The sequence below is a fragment of the Salvelinus sp. IW2-2015 genome, linkage group LG19 (genome assembly GCF_002910315.2).
Source record: "Salvelinus sp. IW2-2015 linkage group LG19, ASM291031v2, whole genome shotgun sequence".
Classification (NCBI taxonomy): domain Eukaryota; kingdom Metazoa; phylum Chordata; class Actinopteri; order Salmoniformes; family Salmonidae; genus Salvelinus; species Salvelinus sp. IW2-2015.
The window spans coordinates 8658884-8675708 of NC_036859.1; the positions used below are offsets into that span (position 1 = coordinate 8658884).

The 16825-nt window shown below is 43.5% G+C and overlaps 1 protein-coding gene across 3 annotated transcripts in view; it reads left to right on the forward strand.

Moving 5' to 3' along the window:
* The first annotated feature begins 950 nt into the window (after positions 1-950).
* LOC111979541 (endothelin receptor type B) overlaps positions 951-16825 on the forward strand; it is a 17533-nt gene continuing 1658 nt past the window's right edge. Inside the window, exons 1-9 of one of the 3 annotated variants that reach the window (XM_024010138.2) lie at positions 951-1035; positions 1789-2060; positions 2196-2643; positions 13080-13192; positions 13302-13506; positions 14136-14285; positions 14411-14544; positions 14641-14749; positions 14878-16825. The exon at positions 14878-16825 is cut by the window's right edge and continues 1658 nt beyond it. In XM_024010138.2, coding sequence (XP_023865906.1) covers positions 2218-2643; positions 13080-13192; positions 13302-13506; positions 14136-14285; positions 14411-14544; positions 14641-14749; positions 14878-15012 — 1272 coding nt within the window. In that variant the 5' untranslated portion in view covers positions 951-1035; positions 1789-2060; positions 2196-2217 and the 3' untranslated portion in view covers positions 15013-16825. Of the gene's footprint in view, positions 1036-1127; positions 2061-2195; positions 2644-13079; positions 13193-13301; positions 13507-14135; positions 14286-14410; positions 14545-14640; positions 14750-14877 lie in introns of those variants that run through there. The other 2 variants (XM_024010139.2, XM_070448784.1) reach the window with 2 other exon arrangements.

Below are 16825 nucleotides of genomic sequence, written 5' to 3' on the forward strand. Positions count from 1 at the left end.
ATTAGATTTGGGGTGTGGGGAGGGAGGTAGAAGGTTATGGCTGGGAGAGGAGGGACTAGATTAGATTGGGGTGTAGGTAGAGGAAAAAGGGAGAAGAGTTTATGGAGCTGGGAGAAGGAGGCTGAGGAATTAGATTGGGTTGGGGAGGAAGGAGGAAGAGTTATGGAGCTGGGAGAAGGAGGACTGAGGAATTAGATTTGGGTTGTGGAGTGGGGGGGGTCATGCGTGAGCGCAGACTGTGGTGGGGATCGGTTGAGGAAGGGTAGTGAAGGTGGGGGGAATGAAGTAACAAAGAACTACCGTCTCTCGCGCGCAAGATACAACCACGAACAAAAGCTAAAAGAGCATTATAAAAGAGGGAAGTAAGTAAAAGACAGAAGTGTGGCTGAGGTAAGGAATTAAAAGAAGGGAAATGTGAAGCTTGTGAAAATGTTAAGAGGAGACCGAGAAAAGAGGTGGGATGGAGGGGGGCAGAAAGAAAGAAAGAGACAAGAACGTGCAAAAGGACAAGCTGAGGAAGGAAGGAGGAAAAAGAGGTTATGGAGCTGGGGAGAAGGAGGACTGAGGAATTAGATTTGGGGTGTGAGAGAGTGAGCGGGAAACTGTCGCTCCTTCGTAGGACGTCAGTAATGTTATTCGTTTATTTTTGGTTGATAACAGCCTGTATGCCTCTGCCCAGACAGACAGACACCAGAGCATTCTCTCCTCATACAGTTTGGTAAGAAAGGCCACTTTGTTTACAGCGCAGACAACATTACTGAACACACGCACGCTCGCAAAACCACAATGCTACACTCACTCACTCATCTTGGTGAAAGAGGCTGGATAAGGGAAGCATAACTGTATAAACATGGTCTAGGGTTCATGGACTCCAGTCTGAAGACTGGAATGTGGGCTCTATTCCTCTCTAGAAAAAACACACAAAACACACACATACCAAGTCCCTGTGGTGGGACTCCTGTGAGTTACCGAAAGGTTTGTGTGTTTCTTGCAGAGAGGCGAGAGAGCAGATATGAGCAGAGTGAAAGAGACCAGGTAAGTTATTCTAATTCATTTTGACGATGAGGACCAATGCAATGCTCTCCCTCTCTACCTCTGGGACGGTGATCAATCACAAGAATAAACCCATCTGGTAGTGACYGTATTATGGCAGGTAACAGTACAGCTCTCGGCAAACAGCCGCAGGTGTGGATAGAATATAGATCCTACAGAATCGAATATATTATTATCTCCCAAACCGTGGTTAAGATAAATACAGGATTTTGAACTCCATAACTCGAAATCAGGAAAAATCCAGACAAGCCTAACCTTTCAGCTGTTTTTCAGTTGGATGGAGGAATTCCTGTAAAATGGCCAAAGGCTATAATCTGAGAGGTCTTGCCCTGACTCCTGTCCCATGGTGACAAGATGCACCTCAGTCACAGTCGTAACAGGGCACAAAGTTCCACGGTCATAAAATATGTTCTTCCCCTCACTTTATTGAACAATAAATACGTTTTAAGCAGCTATCCCGCTGGCATACACTAAATTCTATCCACTGGATTGTTCTTTCTCTCTGAAGAAGGGAGGGGTCAAGTGGAGGCAGTAATCGCTGTAACGGATGACAGTGCCCAAGGATTTAAAGTTGTTAGACTGTGGTCTGCGCACGGAGCCAGTAGGGTAACGGGACCAGAAAAGGATAGAAGTCTGTACCATCAAATTGGACATTTTGGTTCATTTTCTATAACTTTTTGGGCTATTTGACCTGTTTTTTGTCTCACTGAGATATAACATATGTTTAAACTTTAGAKCTAGCAGAGCACACATGCCAACAACTACCAGACAAGGATCAACATCAAAACATCATGTGGACGTGGGAAGAGAATTGATGAGGAGCGTTTGGACAAGATAACCATGACATAAATTTGGAATAATTCCGTTTTTTTCTGTAACCATTACTGCCCTTCTATATAAGTTGGGGAAGTCGTTTTCAAACGTTTTATTCTCAACTGGGAGAGGAGGCCTACCAAAGCAAACTGTTACTCAAGGTATCTTAAGAGAAGCATTTTTCCATCTTGCAGGTAAGAAAAGTGTTTTCTTCTGACATTCACCTGCTCATGTCTCGTTACATTGAACTCTTAGATGCAATTGGTGGGGGGGATATTTTGGGCTGTGTTCCTGTTTTGAAATGACAGCCTAAAGATTTCACGTTTCAGAGCAGCCAATGAGAGATCAAGAATGATTATGACGAAGACCTTGTTCATCTGTTTCCCGCTGGTTCTCCTGGCGGGACATCTCCTCGTGGTTACCGGACAAGCCAACGAGCCCAACCAACCAGAAGTCCTGCCGTCCGCCACACAGAAACCAGTAGTCTCTGGTAGAGAGAGCCTGGCGAGGTTCAACGCCAATGTCTCCGCTCCTCGGCACATGCGGCCTTTACCGCCGATGTGCTCGGGGCCTACCGAGATCAGAGACACATTTAAGTACATCAACACTGTGGTATCGTGTCTCGTGTTCATAGTCGGTATTATCGGGAACTTCACGCTCCTAAGAATCATCTACAAGAACAAGGGCATGCGCAACGGCCCCAACATTCTCATCGCCAGCCTGGCGCTGGGAGACCTGCTGCACATTGTGATCGATATTCCCATCAATGTGTACAAGGTGAGAACAATCAAGCACACGCCAACATAAGATACACACGCGCATGCACCATGCGCATGCACCATGGGCATGCACCATGCGCACGCACCATGCACACACACCATGCACACACACCATGCACACACACGCACATCCACACAGTGGTCAAGTGGTACAAGGTGAGAAACAGGCTGTACTGTAATATTGGGTCAAAAATATTTTCTCTGTCCGCGTACGTCTTACCCGGTCATACAATAGCATACGAATTGGATGATGTAACTCATCATACATCTTTGAGGATGTGTAGTATTACACGTCTTTATCTGAGACCAAYTTGCGCTATAACAACAAGGGAGAATTATTGATGTTGGTGGTTAGGGGAACTAAAGACAAAAGGTAGCAGGTTAGGTGAATTGGGTTTAGTTTAGAATAAGGGTTAAGGGAAGCTAAAATGCTACAGTTGTCCCCGATGCGACTCGAACATGCAACCTTTGGATTGCTAGACTGTAGTGGATTACTTCCACCCATCCTCCCCACTTTTGTTTCTGTCTCAAGTAACTACATCATTAGTAGGTATCATACACTGAGTGTACAAAACATTAAGGACACCTGCTCTTTCCGTGACATAGCTTTCACCTGGTCAGTCTATGATCCCTTATTGGTGTCACTTGTTAAATCCACTTCAATCAGTGTAGATGAAGGGGAGGATACAGGTTAAAGAAGGATTTTTAAGCCTTGAGACAATTGAGACATGGATTGTGTATGTGTGCCATTCAGAAGATGAATGGGAAAGACACAAGATTGAAGTACCTTTGAACGGGGTATGGTAGTAGGTGCCATGTGCACCGGTTTGTGRCAAGAACTGCAACGGTGCTGGATTRTCACGCTCAACAGTGTCCCGTGTGTATCAAGAATGGTCGACCTCCCAAAGGACATCCAACCAACATGACACAACTGTGGGAGGCATTGGAGTCAACATGGGCCAGCATACCTGTGGAACGCTTTCGACACCTTGTAGAATCCATGCCCCGACGAATTGAGGCTGTTCTAAGGGCAAGGAGGGGTGGGGGGGATACGTAAAGTATTATTTTGCATTGCTCTGAGGCCGGCAGTGGGGTGTTTTCATGGATGCCCCCCCAAAAAATTACCTAAAATACAAATAAACATAAAATAATGTAGTCTTTCGTGTCTGTGTTTCATAATTGTCCTTCAATTCGCAACTGGCTGAATGTATTCCACGCAAGAAAGCATCCGAGTGAGCAAAACAGCGCTCCTCTGTCTCTTTATGTGTAGGCCAGAAGTCAGAAAATTACATACACCTTAGCCAAATACATTTAAACTCAGTTTTTCACAATTCCTGACATTAAATCCTCGTAAGAATTCCCTGTCTTAGGTCAGTTCGGATGACCACTTTATTTTAAGAATGTGAAATGTCAGAATAATATTATAGAGAATTATTTATTTCAGCTTTTATTTCTTTCATCACATTCCCAGTGGGTCAGAAGTTTACATACACTCAATTAGTATTTGGTAGCATTGCCTTTAAATTGTTTAACTTGGCTCAAAAGTTTTGGGTAGCCTTCCACAAGCTTCCCACAATAAGTTGGSTGAWWTTTGGCCCATRCCTCCTGACAGAGCTGGTGTAACTGAGTCAGGTTTGTAGGCCTCCTTMCTCGCACARGCTTTTTCAGTTCTGCCCACAAATSTTCTATAGGATTGAGGTCAGGGCTTTGTGWTGGCCACTCCAATACCWTGACTTTGTTGTCCTTAAGCCATTTTGCAACAACTTTGGAAGTATGCTTGGGGTCAATGTCCATTTGGAAGACCCATTTGTGACCAAGCTTTAACTTCCTGACTGATGTCTTATCCACATAATTGTCCTTCCTCATGATGCTATCTATTTTGTGAAGTGCACCAGTCCCACCTGCAGCAAAGCACCCCCACAACATGATGCTGCCACCCCCGTGCTTCACGGTTGGGATGATGTTCTTCGGCTTGCAAGCCTCCCCCTTTTTCCTCCAACATAACGATGGTCATTATGGCCAAACAGTTCTATTTTTGTTTCATCAGACCAGAGGACATTTCTCCAAAAAGTACGATCTTTGTCCCCATGTGCAGTTGCAAACCGTAGTCTGGCTTTTTTATGGCGATTTTGGAGCAATGGCTTCTTCCTTGCAGAGCGGCCTTTTAGGTTATGTCGAGATAGGACTCGTTTTACTGTAGATATAAATACTTTTGTACCTGTTTCCTCCAGCARCTTCACAAGGTCCTTTGCTGTTGTTCAGGGATTAATTTGCACTTTTCGCGACAAAGTACGTTCATCTCTAGGAGACAGAACGTGTCTCCTTCCCGAGCGGTATAATGGCTGGTGTTTATACTTGCGTATTATTGTTTGTACACATGAGCGTGGTACCTTCAGGCGTTTGGAAATTGCTCTCAAGGATGAACTAGACTTGTGGAGGTTTACAATTTGTTCTGAGGTCTTGGCTGATTTCTTTTGATTTTCCCATGATGTCAAGCAAAGAGGCACTGAGTTTGAAGGTAGGCCTTGATATACATCCACAGGTACACCTCCAATTGACTCAAATTATGTCAATTAGCCTGTCAGAAGCTTCTACAGCCAGGAATTTTCCAAGCTGTTTAAAGGCACAGTCAAATTAGTGTATGTAAACTTCTGACCCATTGGAATTGTGATACCGTGAAATATAAGTGAAATAATCTGTCTGTAAACAATTGTTGGAAAAATTACTTGTGTCATGCACAAAGTAGATGTCCTAACCGACTTGCCAAAACTCTAGTTTGTTAACAAGAAATTTGTGGAGTGGTTGAAAAACGAGTTTTACTGACTCCAACCTAAGTGTATGTAAACTTACGACTTCAACTGTATCTGATGCTGTCTGGTCTAAAAGAGTATGGCATTGTTGCCGCCCATACGATTGAATGCAAGGGAAGCCAGTGAGCATTTGGACTCGCTTGATAAAYAAATTATTATAATAATACCATTGAGCTAAACTGAGAAAGCGAACTGTGAATGGTCCTGGCAAAAAGGTGTTAAGYGAAGCCAGTTTGGATTTGGCTTCACTCCTATCACATCACATTGAGAGCGATACGTAATTCACAGAAACAACTTGAATTGTTGCATCTCGTTGTGTTGTTGTCCTCCGGTGGCTAGCTAACTAAAATTGCCGCTTTCTTGAATTAGGTCATGTAACTGTTTGTTACATGCAATTATGCCTTGTGGAGTTCACCCAACAGAGGTTGCTCTCCGATTTTGTGATGAAACAAAGGTGTGGTTTAATTTATTCTGCCACTGTGTCTTCTTATTGTCTCGGCCTTTAGGCCTATATATTACGGTCGCAAGGCATATGAACTAACAGGTTATAGAGCAAACAACACAATTATCACAACACATAGGTTGTAATATGGCTTTTTTTCTGGCTTTGCTTCTTCAGTGAGGCCAGGCTGCCCCAGTAAGCTTGTTTTATTTTCAAAATCACTCGTCAGGCTAGAATCTTATCATGCTTATCATGCAGACACTAGTCTGCAAGCCAAATACATTCTTCTCCTCAGACCACATTCTGTATCACAGTAGCTAGGTCTCTGTATCACAGTAGCGACACTACAAAAGTATGTGGACACCTGCTCGTCGAACACCTCATTCCAAAATCATGGGCCTTAATATGGAGTTGGTCCCCGCCTTGCTGCTATAACAGCCTCCACTCTTCTAGGAAGGCTTTCCACTAGATGCTGGAACATTTCTGCAGGGACTTGCTTCCATTCAGTCACGAGGATTAGTGAGGTCTGTCACTGATGTTGGGCAATTAGGCCTGGCTCGCAGTCAGTGTTCCAATGTGTTCCAATGTGTTTGATGGGGCTGAGGTCAGGGCTCTGTGCAGGCCAGTCAAGTTCTTCCACACAGATCTCGGCAAACCATTTCTGTATGGACCTRGCTTTGTGCACYGGGACATTGTCTGCTGAAACAGGAAAGGGCCTTCCCCAAACTGTTGCCACTAAGTTAAAGGTCCTCAATGATGTCACCATTGCCCTTAATTCTAAGCAATATTGTGCTGCTATTTTTATTGACTTGGCCAAAGCTTTTGATACGTTAGACCATTCCATTCTTGTGGGCTGGCTAAGGAGTATTGGTGTCTCTATGGGGTCTTTGGCCTGGTTTGCTAACTACCTCTCTGAGTGCAGTGTATAAAGTCAGAAAATCTGCTGTTTCAGCCACTGCCACGCTCTTCTCAATTTACATCAACAACATAGCTAAGGCAGTAGGAAGCACTCTCATTAATTTATATGCAAATGATAGTCTTATACTCAGCTGGCCCCTCCCCGGATGTTGTGTTAAGTGCTCTACAACAAAGCTTTCTTAGTGTCCAACAAGCTTTCTCTTCCTTTAACCTTGTTCTGAACACCTCCAAAACAAAGGTAATGTGGTTTGGTAAGAAGAATGCCCCTCTCCCCACAGGTGTGATTACTACCTCTGAGGGTTTAGAGCTTGAGGTAGTCACCTCATACAAGTACTTGGGAGTATGGCTAGATGGTACACTGTCCTTCTCTCAGCACATATCACAGCTGCAGGCTAAAGTTAAATCTATAGTTGGTTTCCTCTATCGTAATCGCTCCTCTTTCACCCCAGCTGCCAAACTAACCCTGATTCAGATGACCATCCTACCCATGCTAGATTACGGAGACATCATTTGTAGATCAGCAGGTAAGGGTGCTCTTGAGCGGCTAGATGTTCTTTACCATTCTGCCATCAGATGTGCCACCAATGCTCCTTATAGGACACATCACTGCACTTTATACTCCTCTGTAAACTGCTCATCTCTGTATACTCGTCGCAAGACCCACTGGTTGATGCTTATTTATAAAACCCTCTTAGGCCTCACTTCCCCCTATCTGAGATATCTACTGCAGCCCACATCCTCCACATATAACACCTGTTCTGCCAGTCACATTCTGTTAAAGGTCCCCAAAGCACACACATCCCTGGGTCGCTCCTCTTTTCAGTTCGCTGCAGCTAGCGACTGGAACGAGCTGCAACAAACACTCAAACTGGACAGTTTCATCTCAATCTCTTAATTCAAAGACTCGATCATGGACACTCTTACTGACAGTTATGGCTGCTTTGTGTGATGTGTTGTCTCTACCTTCTTGACCTTTGTGCTGTTGTCTGTGCCCAATAATGTTTGTGCCATGTTTCTGTGCTGCTACCATGTTGTGTTGCTACCATGCTGTTTTGTCATGTGTTGCTGCCTTGCTATGTTGTTGTATTAGGTCTCTCTTTATGTACTGTTGTGTTGCCTCTCTTGTCGTGATGTGTGTTTTTTAAATTTTTTATTATATATTTATATTTTATTTTTAATCCCAACCCCTGTTCCCGCAGGAGGCCTTTTGCCTTTAGGGAGGCCGTCATTGTAAATAAGAATTTGTTCTTAACTGACTTTCCTAGTTAAATACAAAAATAAAAAAAGTTGGAAGCACAGAATTGTCTAGAATGTCATTGTATGCTGTAGCATTAAGATGTCCACATACTTTAGTGTAGGCCTGTATCCCAGTAGCTAGGTCTCTGTATCACAGTAGCTATAGGTCTCTGTATCACAGTAGCTATAGGTCTCTGTATCACAGTAACTACGTCTCTGTATCACAGTAGCTATAGGTCTCTGTATCACAGTAGCTATATGTCTCTGTATCACAGTAGCTATATGTCTCTGTATCACAGTAGCTATAGGTCTCTGTATCACAGTAGCTATAGGTCTCTGTATTCTAAGTCTATAGGTCCTGTCACAGTAGCTATAGGTCTCTGTATCACAGTAGCTATAGGTCTCTGTATCACTAGTAGCTTAGGTCTCTGTATCACAGTAGCTAAGGTCTCTGTATCACCGTAGCATAGTCTCTTATCACAGTCGCTTATAGGTCTCTGTATCACAGCTGCTATACGTCTCTGTATCACAGTAGCTAGTTCTCTGTATCACAGTACGGGTTCTGTATCAAGTGCTATAGGTCTCTGTATCACAGAGCTATAGGTCTCTGTATCACAGTAGCTCTAGGTGCTCTGATCACAGTAGCTATTACGTCTCTGTATCACAGTAGCATAGTCTCTGTATCACAGTAAGCTATAGGTCTCTGTATCACGTAGCTATAGGTCCTGTATCACAGTAGTATGGTCTCTGTACTACAGTAGCTCTATGTCTCTGTAACAGTAGCTATAGGTCCTGTATCACAGTAGCTAAGGTCTCTGTATCACAGTAGCTTAGGTCTCTGTATCACAGTAGCTATAGGTCTCTGTTCACAGTAGTATAGAGTCCTTATCACAGATACTAGGTCTCTGTATCACAGTAGCATAGGTCTCTGTATCACAGTAGCTATAGGTCTCTGATCACAGTACTATAGGTCTCTGTATCATAGTCTATAGGTCTCTGATCACCAGTAGCTATAGTCTCTGTATCACAGCTGGGCTCTGTATCACAGTAGCTATAGGTCTCTGTATCACAAAGTAGCTATAGGTCTCTGTATACGTAGCTAGGTCTTTCAAGTGCTATAGGTCTCTGTATCACAGTAGCTATAGGTCTCTGTATCACAGTAGCTATAGTCTCTGTCACAGTAGCATAGGTCTCTGTTCACAGTAGCTAGTCTCTTATCCAGTGCTATAGGTCTCTGTATCACAGTAGCTATGGTCTTCTGTATCACAGTAGCTATATGCTCTGTATCACAGTAGCTATCATGTCTGTATCCTCTAGCTATAGGTCTCTGTATCACAGTAGCTATAGGTCTCTGTATCACAGTAGCTATAGGTCTCTGTATCCCAGTAGCTATGCTCTGATCACAGTAGCTATAGGTCTCTGTATCACATGCTGTCTCTGTTCCCAGTGCTAGGTTCTGTATCCAGTAGCTATATGTCTCTGTATCACAGTAGCTTATGTCTCTGTATCACAGTAGCTAGGTCTCTGTATCACAGTAGCTATAGGTCTCTGTATCACAGTAGCTAGGTCTCTGTATCCATGCTAGGTCCTCTGTATCCAGTGCTTTGTCTCGTTCACAGTAGCTAGGTCTCTGTATCACAGTAGCTAGGTCTCTGTATCACAGTAGCTATATTCTCTGTATCACAGTAGCTTAGGTCTCTGTATCACAGTGCTTAGTCCTGTTCCGTGCATATGGTCTCTGTATCACAGTACTATGGTTCTCTGTATCACAGTAGCTATAGGTCTCTTATGCACAGTAGCTAGGTCTCTGTATCCCAAGTATATAGGTCTCTGTATCACAGTAGCTATGTCCTGTATCACATGCTAGTCGTACACTAAGGTCTCTGTATACAGTGCCTAGGTCTCTGTATCACAGTAGCTATAGGTCTCTGATATCCAGAGTAGTATAGGGCTCTGATTCAGTAGTATATAGGTCTCTGTATCACAGTATTGGTCTCTGTATCATAGAGTATAGGTCTCTGTAACACAGTAGCTATTAGTCTCTGTATCACAGTAGCTATAGGTCTCTGTATCACATGCTTTAGTCTCTGTATACAGTAGCTAGGCTCTATCACAGTAGCTAGGTCTCTGTATCACAGTAGCTATTGTCTCTGTATCACAGTAGCTAGGTCTCTGTATCACAGTAGCTAATCTCTGAGCCAGTAGCTTAGGTCTCTGTATCACAGTAGTATAGGTCTCTGTATTCACAGTAGCTAGGTCTCTGTATCCCAGTAGCTAGGTCTCTGTATCACAGTAGCTAGGTCTCTCTATCCATAGATGTCTTGTTCACATAGCTAGGTCTCTGTATCACAGTAGCTATAGGTCTCTGTATCACAGTAGCTATGAGTCTCTGTATCCAGTAGCTAGGTCTCTGTATCACAGTAGCTAGGTCTCTGTATACAAGTCGTAGGTCTCTGTATCACAGTAGCTATAGGTCTCTGTATCACAGTGCTAGGTCTCTGTATCACAGTAGCTATGTTCTGTATCACAGTAGCTATAGGTCTCTGTATCACAGTAGCTAGGTCTCTTATCACAAGTAGCTAGGTCTCTGTATACACAGTCGCTATAGGTCCTGTTAACACAGTAGCTATAGGTCTCTGTATCAATAGCTCAGTATTGTCATGCTATGTCTTGTTCACAGTACAGTTCTGTATCAGTATCTTCTGTATCACATAGTTTCTTAAGTAGCTTAGGTCTCTGTATCCAGTAGCTAGGTCTCTGTATCACGTAGCTACTAGGTCTCTGTATCCAGTAGTATAGGTCTCTGTATCACAGTAGCTATAGGTCTCTGTTTCCCAGTAGCTATAGGTCTCTGTATCACAGTAGTATAGGTCTCTGTATCACAGTAGCTATAGGTCTCTGTATCTAGTGTATAAGGTCTCTGTATACAGTAGCTTAGGTCTCTGTATCACGTAAAGCTATAGGTCTCTGTATCACAGTAGCTTATAGGTCTCTGTATCACAGTAGCTAGGTCTCTGTATACAGTAGCTAGTCTCTGTATCACATGCTAGATAGTCTCTGCTATTCACAGTAGCGTCTCTGTATCACAGTAGCTATGTCTCTGATAATCACGATAGCTATAGGTCTCTGTATCACAGTAGCTATAGGCAGGCTGTATCACAGTAGCTATAGGTCTCTGTATCACGTAGCTAGTGTCTCTGATCAAGACTAGGTCTCTGTATCACAGTAGCTTAGGACTCTGTATCACAGTAGCTATATGCTCGTATCAGTAGCTAGTCCAGTAGTAGTAGGTCTGTATCACATACTAGGTCTCTGTATCCAGGTGCTAGGTCTCTGTATCACAGTTGCTATAGGTTATCTTATTCCACACTGCGATAGGTTCTGTATCACAGTAGCTATAGGTCTCTGTATCACAGTAGCTAGGTCTCTGTATCACAGTAGCTAGGTCTCTGTATCACAGTAGCTAGGTCTCTGTTACATATTTTCCTTAACTGCTGAAATCCCCTTCTGTCTCTGTTATGCTTGAATAGTTCACTGAACAAAAATATAAAAGCAGCATCTAAAGTGTTTCATGAGCAAAAAATAATAATAACATTTGGAAAATTGCAGACAATTTTCATACCCTTATAAGCTTATTTCTCTCAAATGTTGTGCACAAATTTGTTTATGCCTGTTAGTGAGCATTTCTCCCATGCCAAGATAACCCATCCATCTAACATGTGTGGCATATCCATAAGCTGAATAACCAGCATGATCATTTCAAAGGTGCACCTTGTGCTGGTGACAATTAAAAAGGTCACTCTAAATGTGCAGTTTTGTCACACATCACAATGCCACAGATGTCTCAATTTTTGAGGGAGAGTGCAATTGGGACGCTGACTGCAGGAATGTCCACCAGAGCTGTTCCAGAGAATTGAATGTTAATTTATATACCATAAGCTGCCTCCAACGTCATTTAGAGAATTTGGCAGTATGTCCAACCAGCCTCACAACCGCAGACCACGTGTAACCACGCCAGCCCAGGACCTCCACATCCGGCTTCTTCACCTCTGGGATGTCTAAGGCAGGGCTGCCCAAACCTCTTCCTGGAGATCTATCATCCTGTGGGTTTTCAGTCCAACCTGAATTTAACACACCTGATTCTACTAATTAGCTGCTCAACAACAACTTAACTAGCTGAAACAGATATGCTAAATTAGGTTTGGACTGAAAACCTACAGGACAGTAGATCTCAAGGAAGAGGGTTGGGCAGCCCTGGTCTAAGGGGGGGGGGGTCCTGAGGATAATTGATGTCTGTAATAAAGCCCCTTTTTGCAATTTCTCATGTCTTACGCATTATATATTTTCAAAAAATGGTTCAAATTGGATGTTAGGTACTATATTTATTGAATAATATATGAATATAAATTAAAATGGTCAATTTGGGTGCAATTGATTATCTTAATTTTCTAACAACGTAAACAATTTCAAAACAATCTGAGATGGTGGGTGTTGAAGTCCTCTTTCTTGTGCTTTTTGAGGTGGAACGACCCTGGATAGAGTATTACAGATATTTGGGTAATGGGAGGCCAAACCTTAAATTATGAAATGCATACCAGAAGAATCTATCTGTGTGCTGTGGAGGTATGATCACCACATGTGATTCCAATACAGTAGGGTGAGATTGACCCTCAATGCTGATCTAGGGTCAGTTTGGTGTTAACCTCCACATGTGATTACAATAGGCCTCATAAGCAGGCATTAAAAACCCCATACAGGTTAGCAAATAGAGATTCGTGTCTTCAACTCATGACTGGTAAAAGCATCTAAACTTTCATTGTTTATACAATATCATGAAGTAGATTCATAGCGTGAAAAGCATAGTGCGAAATTTTGTGTTGTGCTTTATGTTATGGCCCGCTAGCCTATTTAKAAAATATTTACATAGAAARGACGTGGTAATCATTAAATACCATATGGTTAATATAATTACATGACAGATCATTGGGAATAACCCTGATTTCTTTATCCCCCTGTCTTTACCCCTAGCTCCTAGCCGAGGATTGGCCGTTTGGTGTAGGTCTGTGTAAACTAGTACCGTTTGTCCAGAAAGCTTCAGTGGGCATTACTGTGCTGAGCTTGTGTGCTCTGAGCATTGACAGGTATGTTAACACGCACACGCACACACACACGCACACACACACAGTTGTATTTATTGACTACACAGAAAACGTTGCCCTAATGTTTCTCCCCCTGTGCCCCTACACCCAGGTACCGCGCGGTAGCGTCGTGGAACCGTATTAAGGGGATCGGTGTTCCCAAGTGGACGGCTATAGAGATCGCACTCATCTGGCTGCTGTCCATACTGCTGGCGGTCCCTGAGGCTATAGCCTTCGACATGCTCGCCATGGACTACAAGGGAGAGCACCTCCGCATCTGTCTGCTACACCCCATGCAGAAATCAGGCTTTATGAGTGTGCGTAGACACACGCATGAACACACACACATACAGTACGCACACAAGCAAGAACCGCACGCACACACCTTGAACGCACGCACACAAACAACAGTAGGCTATCGGGAGTGTCCCTGGTTGGGGCCTGGTGTGGGAAAGGGGCAGTTGTTTGCCGACTCCCCTTGTGCTCACCCTGATTTGAAAAAATCAGTCATTTGACTTTTGAGGCCCCTGTTTGTCTGGATAAGGAGGTTTGAGTGTGTCTGTTGTCACAAGTGCGAGTGCATGTGTGTGTGTGCGCGCGTCTCAGAGAGCCCAATAGATGATAGGTTGAGCTTTTGTGGTTGTCGTCCCAAAGAGGTTTTAGATGAAGTGACGTGTTACCAGAAGTGAACTACGTTACACAGACCCTTTTGGTCTGCTTGAGGTTACTCCTTCTCACGCTTCTTCACGTCCGTCATACTTCAGCATTAGGATTTGGCTCCCAACTAACTCCCAAGCCTATAGAACCAGTCAGAGTCCGATTTTCTCCACAGTCCGTGGCTCTTTCTAATGGGTATTTTGCATTGTGAACTGCAGTAGCCTTAAACAGAGTTTCCATTTATCCGGTGTGCCCTGTATTTATTGGTGTTTTCTTTGTGTTCGTCCAGTTCTATAAGACAGCTAAGGACTGGTGGCTGTTCAGTGTGTATTTCTGCCTCCCTCTGGCCATTACCGCCGTCTTCTACACCCTGATGACTTGTGAGATGCTGAGGAAGAAGAACGGAGTCCAGATCACCCTGAGTGACCATCTCAAACAGGTAACCTCTCTCTTCACCCTTCATCTTCAGCCTAAATCATTTAGATGTGTCTCTTTTACTTATGAAGGGCACTGTAGCCAGATAGTTGGATTAGTTGGCTGATCGATTGATCTCTGTGTGTGTAGAGGCGTGAGGTGGCTAAGACCGTGTTCTGCCTGGTGCTGGTGTTTGCTCTATGCTGGCTGCCCCTCCATCTCAGCCGCATCCTCAAGCTCACCATCTATGACGAGAAGGACCCCAACCGCTGTGAACTGCTCAGGTGAGGAATGTCTTTGTGCCCCACTCATGCTACACTGACCTTAATATTGTAAATAGGAGATGAAATAGCATGTTGTGTGTGTGTGTGTTTCTCCAGTTTCTTCCTGGTTCTAGACTACATAGGGATCAACATGGCGTCTCTTAACTCCTGCATCAACCCCATCGCTCTCTACATGGTCAGCAAGCGTTTCAAGAGCTGCTTCAGGGTAAGACAGACGCACACACAGCATCTAAACAGCGTGCCAAATAGGGTTAACCCCTGATGGGCTTATATGTATGTACAAAGAGCTAATGTTCTCTCTCTCTCTATCTCTATCTCTATCTCTATCTCTAGTCATGCCTGTGTTGCTGGTGTCTGCCAGCGGAGATGTTGATTGATGAGAAGCAGTCCTGTATGAAGCTCAAAGTCACAGACCGGGCCTCCGACCAGAGCAACTCACGTGCTACTAACAAGTACACTTCAGCATGAAAGGGGCCCCGTGCACTCAATGAAGTACCGTATGATGTGCTCTAAAGGACTAATTGAAGATCAGTCATGTAACCTGATCCTGACTGAAACCATTATGAGACGGCCATAAGATGTGTCCTAAGAAGTGCCCTTACTCAGTAGATGTAGTTTTAAACCACTAAGAGAAAATAAGTGCCCTAAAGGACTGATCCAGCGAAGTCTCCTCTGACTGGAGGAAGAAGTAATCAAATGTACTTAAACCCACAAGTGTTGCGGACAGGGTTCCCTCAAAGTTTTGGTTCAGAATAAACTGTCAAATCGCCAGAAATTCAGCTAGAAATTAGTTTAATTTATAAAWATCTGTTAATTTAGGAAATCTGTTCCCAAGAATTCCCACAAATATMTTTTTTAAAGAGACGTGATCGTSTCTAAATMTAATTCAAGGTATGAAATTACAGGGTTTTCTCTCTCTTTTTGGGCTTAGTTGTGGTCAGTTTGCAGTGTACAAATTATGTTCCAGCCCCCCGACCATCCGATACGTTGTCTACCCCTGGTCTAGAATGTTTAGCTGGGAGAGTGTTGATGGAGAAGAGGATCATTTGGAGAAAGATGAGTGGAGGGAGAGAGGTTCAATGCATACAATCAGATATTAGTATTATTGATGACGAATGGCACAACATAGAGTTGTCCTATTGTGGAGAAATGACACTGCCGGTTGTGACTCCCCCTGGTTATAACCTCTATAGGAATGTTCATAAGGTACACGACATAAGGCAAACCCAAAGGGGCTGTGGCAGAGGCGTCATAGTGAAAATGCCTGAGGTTGAGACATAGGGAACGTTATATGAACATTGCAAGAAGGTTGAAGTATTGTACTGTATAATATATGTGTGGCTTTTTTAACATATCCCGTATACTACTCTGAACTCAAGGACTTAAGAATGAATTCGTCTTCACGCCTTTGCTAAATTGCTTTTACACACTGTTTGATATTGCTATTTGATATTGCTAGGATTTGACTTGGATAGTTTGCTATGGCGTCTTTGAATGTTTGACTTCATGTTCTGTGTTGCTACTAGGGTCGATCTGTTTCTCATTAAACTGCTGATCTGATTGGGTCTGACTTTCGTGTGAGGCGATCATAAATGGCAACACTTTCCAAACATTCTCACAATAGGTTCATTGCAAAAAACAGTTCAGAGTCTCATGTATGATWATTTTAGTATTCTGTAGCTTTCTGGACTGCCACCCAATTGTAAAAACAGATTGATTTCMTATGATTTAATAGCGAGGGTGACAAGCCAGAGACGGTTATTGGGGACTTGGATGAGAGGGAGAGGATACATTTGAAGTCGTTTTTCTCTTCATATGCCCTGCAGTTCTGTGTTTTTCTGTCTTATATAGTAAGGAATCTGATGCTGTGACTGAATGTGAAGCACTGTATTAATGATGCTGTACACTGAGCGTACAAAACATTAGGAACACCTYCTCTTTCCATGACATAGACTGACCAGGTGAAAGCTATGATCCCTTATTGAATCCACTTCAATCAGTGTAGATGAAGGGGAGGAGACAGGTTAAAGAAGGATTTTTAGGCCTTGAGACAATTGAGACATGGAGTGTGTGTGTGCCATTCAGAGGGTGAATGGGCAAGACAACAGTTTTGCGTGTGTATCAAGAATGGTCCASCACCCAAAAGACATCCAGACAACTTGACACTGTGGGAAGCATTGGAGTCAACATGGGCCAGCATCCCTGTGGAACACTTTCGACACCTTGTAGAGTCCATGCCCCGACAAATTGAGGCTGTTCTGAGAGGAAAAAGGTTTGCAAC